The sequence below is a fragment of the Teleopsis dalmanni genome, chromosome 2, assembly GCF_002237135.1.
Source record: "Teleopsis dalmanni isolate 2A chromosome 2, ASM223713v2, whole genome shotgun sequence".
In the NCBI taxonomy this organism is placed as follows: Eukaryota; Metazoa; Arthropoda; class Insecta; order Diptera; family Diopsidae; genus Teleopsis; species Teleopsis dalmanni.
The window spans coordinates 111,272,629-111,282,811 of NC_051847.1; the positions used below are offsets into that span (position 1 = coordinate 111,272,629).

A 10,183-nucleotide genomic window follows, 5' to 3' on the forward strand; every position below is an offset into this window, starting at 1 on the left:
AACAAAGATAAAAAATGACCTTGAATTGAAAAATTACTGTTTTTTGTCCTGAAAACCCAGCTCCAAAACTTTGGGAATATCATTTTTTTGGTCAATGGCATATTCCTAGGGGGTGCGCTCATTAAAAATCGCATTTTAGTTTTTCTGAGCCACCCTAATGATGCACTTATAGCAAGCAATAAAAATATCAAATAAGACGGCTATTAAAGCAATAGCGACAACAACGCCGGTAAAGTAAGGCGACTCTTGGTCTCTTGGTTATCAAAAATTTTTGTACGTAAAATTGAACCAACGAAAGAATCACACAGTCGTATGCTATGTGACCAGGGAATTATGTATGCCTTACATACGCAAGGTGCTCTTGGACAGCGTGGGACAACTCAGGTAATATCCGTACTCTTATATTATTTGTCCTTAATATTGATGTCTTTCTCATCTCAGGCCTACATAACAACTGATAGAACTTTAATATAATCGTCGTTGAGATATAACGCCCCCCTTCTGTTTGGGTTATATCTCAACGACTTACACGATTATTTGGACGGTGGTTTGCAGGTGGAAGAACTGAATATAAGGTTGTTGTTATATGCAGATGATATAGTCATCTTGTCCGATGATGCAGAAACGCTACAGAAAATGATATGGAATCTTGAAACATACTGCGACAGTTGGAATTTAGAGGTAAATTTAGCCAAATCGGCAGTCATGGTGTTTAGAAAAGGCGGTAAGCTGTCTAGTAGAGAAAGGTGGACATACAAAGGGGAAGTGCTTAAAATAGTCGCTGAATATACATATTTAGGGGTAACGCTCACGCCAAAAATGATATTTAAAAAACACCTGGAAAACAGGAATATATCTGCAAAATCAAGCATAAATGCCACTTGGAGTACGTATTTAAATAACGATAAAATTTCAATCAGGGCAAATTGGCAAATGTTCAATGCTATTTGTAGAGCCATACAAGGCTATGCGGCGCAAATTTGGGGGAGTGACATGTTTAGCGAAATAGACAAATTACAATGCTACTTCTTCAAAAGAATTTACAGGCTTCCCAATTTCACTCCAACCTACGCCATAATGCTGGAATCAAATATGGAAAGCGGGCATTTGTACACAATGGACTTGCATTTAAGATACGTCTACAAGACTTTGTTTGAATATAATGAAAGGAGATTGCCAAGAATATTGTCACAAAAAGTTTTGCAAAAAAATGTATTTTGGGCAGAGAGACTAAACGTTTTGGGAAATGAGGCAAGCCTAGTTTGGAATGATGAAACAACAAGCCAAGAATGGAAGAACAATAATTTCGTATTATTAAATCACTTAAAAGTGGAAAACAGAGTAAAAATGTGGCGAAAAGCATTGAGAAGTGAAAGCCGAATTTATAAGTACCTAGACCATAACTTGGGGGCTCAATATTTTACAGAAAGCTTCAGTCGTGCGCACATAATGTGGATTTTTAAGGCGAGATGCGACTTAATTCATTTAGATGGCAAATACAATAGAAACTGTACACTGTGCAATCTCAATGAAACGGAAAGCATACAGCACTTCTTAGGCCGCTGTCCTATACTAAGGCCGTTTAGACGAATTTGTTTTGAGAGAGAAACGTTAGTGGAAGAGGAAGTAATCAATGTGCTTAATGGGGAAAATGATTCTAACTGGAAAAAATTGATTAACTATATTACTAGTGCTTTAAAATACAGAAAACTAATTATAAATGAATTTAATACTTTTTAATTAATATTTAAAAGCATATACAATTAATTTAAATTCTGTATAATTCCTTTTTTGTATTGTAAATATAAATTAAGTTTGTAAATTTAAATTTTAAATTTTGTAAATTCTTAATTTTAATTTTGTAAATTTTAAATTTTAATTTTCTAAACGTTATACAAGAAAGTAAATTTATTTTAAACCAACATCTCCGACAGACGACTATAAGTCATTGTCGTATTCTTTGTTTGTTCAATTCAATATTTTTAAGTAACTATAATGTTTTTAGACTTAAGGCTTATTACTTATTTATGTTAAAAAATTTTTCTTTGAAATTGAATAATAAAGAATCTAATCTAATCTAATCTAATCTAATCTAATCTAATCTAATCTAATCTAATCTAATCTAATCTAATCTAATCTAAAATAAAATATATTAATTTTATTTAATATATATATTATATTAAAATAACTCACAAGTAACACATCGCATCTGCATCGGTATCACACGGAATGCATCTGAAATTATTATTACAATTAACAAAAAAAAATAAAGAAGTGTATTAAAATAAGTGAAGAAAATACGCACCTTATTTATTCACTATTTATATATATATTTTATTTTTGTTTGTTTTATTATTTGTTTTATCTTTCTTTTTTTATTTATTTATTAATAAATAAATATAAATATTAAAAGCACAAACACCGACACTACATTAATAAAAACACGTTTGTAAACAAGACAAGAAACATCAAAGCTTGAAAGCTTTGGTTGAACTAAATACAAAGTACGACGAATTCAAAAACACACGAAAACACAAAGCACAGAAATTACGCCTAGGCGAATAACAGCAACAAAAGACGACAACTACCAAAAATACCAACGGCAAATGTACCGATGCACTACAGGAAAAGCTTCGGTAGTTTGAATATAAATAAAAGCGCATTGTACAAGCAGAGAGACTTGGCTATGTGAATTCAGACAAGAAACAAGCCCAGCTCAGGCTCATTCAGCCTATTGGTCAATTCGATCAAAATTTAGCTTACAGGCTCGTTGAGCCTAACTGGTCCATCCGATCATTTATTGTTAATTGTTCCTAACTAACCTGGCTCATTCAGTCAACATCACGTTCTATACAGGTCTTCCAGCACTTCTAAGACTGGAAGACCAAGACTTCCGTAGGTCGATTTTATCCTAGAAGACAAAGCCGTGTGTGTTTTACTTTTATCTATTCCCGGTGTACCAAGTTTGTGTTATGGAATTAACTTCGAATTTATGAATTAGCTTTAGAATTAATTAAATCTATTTATCCCAGTTTAATAATCAAAAACAAACAACTTTAACTTTATAATATTAATCTATGAAATTTTAAAAGGAGGAATAAAAAAACATAATAATCAAACTTAAAGTGAACTTTATTTCAGTATATAAGAATATTATTGCAACAAACCTGGACAGCCGCTTTGCTATCTCAGGAAACAAAACGACTGGAAAAGTTGGTCGTTACACCGTAAATGACTACACTAAACTACACTAAGTACCTATTTGCGGAGAAGTAGTCATTGTAAAGGTTATGAAATTTAAAGCTTCATTAAAGATAGTTAGTAATGTCGATTACGTTTGGATAGAACATTTTTTGGAAGTCCTGTCAAATTTTCACCGCACTTATATAATTAAAGCATGATATTATTTTACATTTATACATAATACCTTTAACATAATCGAATATAAAATTTTTTCTAAACATGTTAAATATATTACATACATAATTCAATTGACTAACTATATTGCAGAAACCGAGAATAAAAACTTTGAACAAAAAATCGAAATCAAAAACTCAACAGATAGTTTAAAACCTTTCATTGATTAACATATATACTCCTTCAGTGCCACAGTTTATTCATACAAAAATGATTTAGTCACCTAGGCAAATTAAACAAAGTTGAATATAATTTTCAGTTTTGCAGCAGAAAATAGCTTCATGTTTGACTGAATTTTTTAACATAATAACTTCCATATCTGTTTTATATTCGCTAGTCTTTTATAGTATTCATCACTTGAACTCAATTTTTTTCAAACTGTGCCAAATTCTATGCTAACATCGCCGGAAATAAGGTAGTGCCCTGAACTTGTTGAAATTTGCATGAAATGCATATCTGCTATATATAATAATTGGAACTGAAATCAGATAATCTTCCTAAGCATAAATCGACGAAATGCTTTAATATTGAGTCTGTTTGTAAAATATAAATTAAAGATGCGATTCCGATCTCCCGGGTCGGGAAAGATTTGATAACAAATTTTAATATAATCAGGTATCCTTAGAAACTTCTTCCTGTAAGCTATATGCCGATATAGCTTATTTCTCCATTTATTAAATTAAAAAACTATATTCGCCATTTAGCTTCACTTATTGTGTGCAATTATATTAAATGCCTTATACTGTGTACCACATGTCATAGTATCATAAGTAAACCTAAATATTTAACTTTGATGTGGTGTTTCTTCTAAGTACTTTTAAAATATCAATTTAGCTTTGTCTTGCATGAGTGGTGATAATACATTAATTTACGAAAAAAAAATTTTTAATTTTGGACACATTTTAGAAAGATTTTGAAAAAATTTTCTTTTCTTTCATTCTTCCAAATACCTTCCTACCACAGGATATTAAAATAAGTTGTTATATATTTTATAATTATTTATTCACTATTTTATAGTATCAATTTTGAATTAATTATAATAATTATTTAAATGTAACATGATACGAGTTTTTTCTTTTGGCAATTTTTAATTATTTATTTAGTTTTTAACGATATTAGAACAGTTTTTTATTTATGTTTATAATTATCCAATTCGTTCGAGATATTTAATGCATTTGATTAAATTTGTATAGAATTGTTACAATTGATGTGACATTTTTGCATTGCCGTTCTAGTACATTTGTGTTTGCTTATGCTGAGTTCATTTAATTCATGCCATATTCATATTTAATCAACTTAAACTTAAGTAATGACTTAAGTAAAGATATGACTATATTATACGAATAAAAATTTTATTTTAAAATTATAGTTACAAAAAATAGCAGTTGTTCTCATATTGACAGTGTTTACGTCTTGTCTATGCACTCTTCATATTAATAAACCAAAATTTCGCACCATTAAAAATCTTATGGCATATGTTTTTACTTTGTTAAAACATTGCATCATCTTGTGATGTATACTTCCATATAATAGATTTTATTGCACAACAACAAAAATGAAAGCTGCAAAAACGTCAATTGTAGATAGCTACGAGAAATGTTGTGTGATTGCGCTGGACCACGCGCCGCTTCCTCTAATCCTAGCAATTAGATACAAGAAAAATAATAATGATAAATATCTGAATTAATTTATTTATTATATTTTCTGCTATCACCTCCAATATAATTAAGATGATCATCGTTTATTGACGAAGCCCCAGGATGCAATTTTATTTCTAAAAGAAATGTTATCTTTTTATATTGTTTTGTAATCATTTGTGCACATTTAACTCACCATATAGTCTTAATGTACCTTCAGCTCTCCCTAAAGAATTTGTGCTTACACAATGATAAGTGCCTACATCAGAGGCTGAAAATGAGCGCACAACAAGCAACATGACACCACGGTAACCGTCACGCTTCTCTGTTATTCCATATTTCGGCCTAGAAAATAATAATCGCATAAATCATTATTGATTATTAGTATTCGCGTCTACATCATTGTGATATTACCCATCCAACAACATTTCTGGACCCGGTTGGCCTGATTCAACATTGGAACTTGACACACTTGCAAATCCACTAGGGGTGCGTACACCTTTTAACCAATAGGAAACTGGTGAAGGCGATGCCTAAAGACATTTGTTACAAAAATTAAATGAAATTTACAAGCAAAAGTTTGTTATCAAACCTCAACATGACATTCGAGCTGTACATCTGAACCTAATGGAGTACCCAATAACTGGCTGGGGGCACGCACCATTGGAGCAACTGTTAAGATATTAGCGTTATTATATTTTTCAAAACTATTAAGAAATGCGGCTCTCAAATATAGAGGCAGATGAAATGAACTTATAATACAATGTGCAGTAATCTAAAATAATATCTATTATTTGAAAACTTAAAAATTATAATTGGTGTTACAGCGTATCTAGTAAAATCTTTGTATTGAACTTCTGATAATTGTAAGTTATTTGTTAGAAGTTTTCTTATTATATGAAAAGATTAGAAGTAACTTCACTCCAAATTAAAAAACATATATATATATATACATATATATATATATTAGGGTGCCATTAATTTTCGAAAGTCGGAAAATTGCCCGCGGCATCCCCCAGATCGGTTCATTTTACTAAAAAAAATAATCTGTGTGAAATTTTAGTTCAATTGGATAAGTGGAAATTATGCCCCAAGAGCCTCAAAGATTGGAAAATAACGATTTTTTCCATAAAATTCATCTTTGATTGCTTATATCTCCGACATATTTAATTTTACATAAAAACTGTCTTCCTAAAAGTTATAGATCTATTAAAAATAAACAATTCACTCATACAAAGTTTTTCTGTATTTATTGAATAAAAAATTAAAAAATAAATTGAAGTCACCTGATTGCTAGCTTTGAAAGTATTATGAATGTAATTGTCCGCTTCAGCTTTACAAAAAATTTAATATTTCTAAAAAATTTAAAATAAATTCAATATTTCCAAAATTTAATCTTTCTAATAATAAAAAAGTACTAATTCTAGGTTTGTCCGACATAATTTTTATTATTTTAGTTAAAGTTGCTGGAGCAAAGTATCCTTATTACCTTCAGTTATTTTTGCGCGATCTCTCTTACTTTTTTATTTTCTAAGCCGACTGTAAAATTATCAACGTTTATTTTCGGCCAAAACTTCTGAAATCGTTGAAAAAAGTGTACAAGGCTTTCAGACTTGTACACTTTTTAATGTAATCACTTTGAATTAAAATTCACTTCGCATTCCAATGAATAATACAGAAACTCACTTATGTATATAACTATACAAGTATTCTAGCAAATTTAGTAGACAATTCCTTCATTGAACTTACCTAAATATAATAGGGGGATTTCAGCTTGTATTTGCTTTTATTCAATAACTATTAGAAATACAGAAAAACTTTGTATGAGTGAATTGTTTATTTTTAATAGATCTATAAGTTTTAGGAAGACAGTTTTTATGTAAAATTAAATATGTCGGAGATATAAGCAATCAAATATGAATTTTATGGAAAAAATCATTATTTTCCAATCTTTGAGGCTCTTGGGGCACCATTTCCACTTATCCAATTGAACTAAAATTTTACACAGATTATTTTTTTAGTCAAATGAACCGATCTGGGGGGTGCCGTCATCCGATTTTACAAAAAAAAAATTGCCCATATACCTTAATGGCACCCTAATATATATATATATAAACATGACATAATAATATCATGTTCAATAGTTTATTATTCTAAATTGTATTCATATATTTTTACCACACAAACACTTGAAAGGAAAATTTCGGATTACGCTGTAGTGTTCGTAATTTTAATCAGGTGTAATTAGATAATGAAATATCTATAAAAAGCAGAGTGCATGTATAAATGAGTATAAATAAATCAATGTAACGATAATTAAAAATAGCTTTCCAGAACGGTTATTAGAAAAACGGTTATTATGTTCAAATACAGCAATTAGTTTAACAAATTTTTAGATAAATTGGGTTTAAGTCATAGGAAAGTGTTTTTCGGAGAATAGCGCAAAATCATACTAATTAATATGAAGTAGTTTTTCTTTTGCAGAATATATAATGCTCCGATTGCCAAATAAATATAGAATGGAAGTTGCCATTCATAAAATATATATAACAGTATTTAAGCTACTATATGATCGTCAGTTAAAAAAATATTTTGATCTTCTTATTAGTTACTTAGGAATACAAGTTACTTACACTGCACACTTAAAGAGACACGTTTACTAACTGCAGGTGGGACATCGTTTGATGCAATACAAAAGTAAGCACCCATTTGCCGCCGCTCTAAGCGCAATAACTTAAGTGAGGAGCCATTATAAGTTTCGACTGCTCAACAAAAGAAATAAAATATTTTTGCGTTGCGAGCTACATATATGCAACATACCTTTGATCAATTCTCTGCTGCCTGTTTTGCGGATTAAAATCATTTCACCATCTTCCCGTCGCCACGTCACACGTGGCATTGGATTGCCTGTCGCTTTACAAGTCAATGTAGCATCCTCGCCTTCTTGAACAGCGAGATCCGCGGAGGACTCTTCATTAATAATATCCGGAGGAACTAACGGAGAAAGAAATTTTCATCTCGTTAAATTATGTTATTGATATTGTTATTGTTATTGAATTTACCTTGCACATCAATACAACCTATTTGTTTCTTCATGGGGCTCGTATTTATTTGACACATATAACAGCCGCGATCACTTTCGCGCAGTTTACTTATTTTTAATTTCCAAGTGTGTATATCTTCGTGCATAACACTTATTCTTGCGTTATGCGTTACGACACGTCCTTGCAACGCTAAAACTGTTTGATCAGATGCACGCAGCCAGCCAACCTATTTAAAATATGGATTTTACAATATAATAGTAACGTATAGGTTTCTTATAAGAGAATTATAAAGAAAACAGTGATATCGAGTCTTCTTTTAGTTATTACGACTAGATATTCATTGAAAGCAATTCAAATTTCGTCTAAAGCTGAACAAAATTAATATATTTGATTTTGGCTCTTACTCCAACTCCAACTCCAACCCCAACCTCAATTTGTTTTATGCATTAATTTAACATATTTAATATATTATATTTGATGTAAGTCAAATAATTTAAATTTAAGCTCCCAAATTATATATCACTAGGCTTTATAGAATATAATAAATGGAATGTTTTTACAATGTTAAAAATATTCATATAATTTATTAAATATACCGAAATATACGATTTAAAATGGACATTAAACATTTTTATTGTATATTTTTCAGATAAGCATTTCTTCTTCATTTTGATAAATACTTCTTTGAAAAATATTCCTACATCGATTCCTCTTATTTAACATTTCTGTGGTATATTTGAAACTTTTCACCATCATTTCACGTGAAATGATCTTACCTACGGAACTAATGTAATAGTTTTTCCAAAATCTTTCAATTTCATTACTCTCACCCACCCATATCGAATAAACTTTATTGAGTTTAATTTTATTGTAAGAAACCCTTCCTCGGCCGTTGATAGCACGGGCAGCTCATGGTTGTTCAGTGGGTTACAAAATAATATGCTTGGCACACTTCCCAACTGAACATAGCTTTAAATAAAATTCTGTATTATCTTCTAAAACTATAAATTCTTTTCACAATTTTCAATTTTTCAATTTTAAGTATATTAAACAAGTGGGCTCCTTAACGCACAAATACAAATATCATTGTCTTACCTTATTTTTTATCATTTTCTTACCTTATTTTTACCTAAATTTCGAACAGAGCAAACTAAAATAGCTTCTCGTCCTGCAGGATAGGTCACATTGTTAATACTGCCAATAAATTCTGGATCTGGATCAAGTTGCGAATTAGGTTCTGAAATACACGAATAATTTATGAATATAAGTAAAATTTGTCGTGGCGAGTTTAACTTTTTACCATGTAAATTCTGTGATGATGTGTTTATGCATTTTGTCACAGTAAAAATAAATATAATAAAAAACGATTGCAGTTTCTCCATTTTAGACAGGTCGTAATTTATTTACAAACCACAGTTATTGTTATAAAAATTCTTGCAATCTCTTGTAAATATCTTTTCTATAGCTTTTAGTTTATTTGTAAACATACTATATTTCTTAGCATTTTCAGGTCTTCAAAACTTTTATCCTGTGTTGCTTCAACAAATTTCAGCTTCATTGCTGGTGATGTTGCACCTTCAAAGACAGATAAAAAGTAGAATTGAAATTAGAAGACAATTCTATTATATATAAGTTTATAACTCATTATAACATATTATATGTACATTTTAAAAGAACTTAAATAGTAATTTCTTTAAATATATCTCACTCTAAATATATTTGTATTTATTTCCCTTTTCCATTTTGTCATTAGCAAATAATATTTTATTGGATATAGTATAATTAATACATACAGAAAAAAAAAAAACAATCGACAATTAAGCATCGCATATGCGTGATATATCATTATTAGGTGTATGTTTATTGTGTATATTGTGCTCTTTTTAAAGTGCTTTTTTGCCGCACTTTGAATATAGAATAAGTAACATAAGGTGTCAGAGAAATAATTACACAAAAATGAAAATTCGTACTAAACTCGAGTAAGGTTAGGGAGAGTCTTGTGTCGGTTACGTTAGCTCAAGATTCTTGTTTTGACTCTCTTAGCTGTTTGGTTTTCTTGATTCAAGAGCTACTATATCTCGGTAC

The 10,183-nt window shown here is 30.0% G+C and overlaps 1 protein-coding gene across 1 annotated transcript; it reads right to left on the bottom strand.

Moving 5' to 3' along the window:
* Positions 1–4,504: 4,504 nt before the first annotated feature.
* Positions 4,505–9,667, bottom strand: LOC119678017 (lachesin). Its single transcript, XM_038089637.1, has 10 exons — positions 9,399–9,667; positions 9,217–9,335; positions 8,117–8,324; positions 7,875–8,048; positions 7,688–7,816; positions 5,647–5,726; positions 5,469–5,587; positions 5,251–5,399; positions 5,132–5,191; positions 4,505–5,056 (listed from the first exon to the last, which is right to left on the bottom strand). The coding sequence occupies exons 1-10, from the start codon at positions 9,478–9,480 to the stop codon at positions 4,920–4,922; spliced, it is 1,257 nt and encodes a 418-aa protein (XP_037945565.1). The 5' UTR covers positions 9,481–9,667; the 3' UTR covers positions 4,505–4,919.
* Positions 9,668–10,183: the final 516 nt, after the last annotated feature.

Excerpts from the sequence above, each read along its gene's own strand:
- LOC119678017 (XM_038089637.1), bottom strand. The coding sequence starts at position 9,480 with ATGGAGAAACTGCAATCGTTTTTTATTATATTTATTTTTACTGTGACA. Across the intron at positions 9,336-9,398 it reads ATCATCACAGAATTTACATG|AACCTAATTCGCAACTTGAT; the intron begins GTAAAAAGTTAA and ends CGTGTATTTCAG. Across the intron at positions 7,817-7,874 it reads CAGCAGAGAATTGATCAAAG|TCGAAACTTATAATGGCTCC; the intron begins GTATGTTGCATA and ends TTTGTTGAGCAG.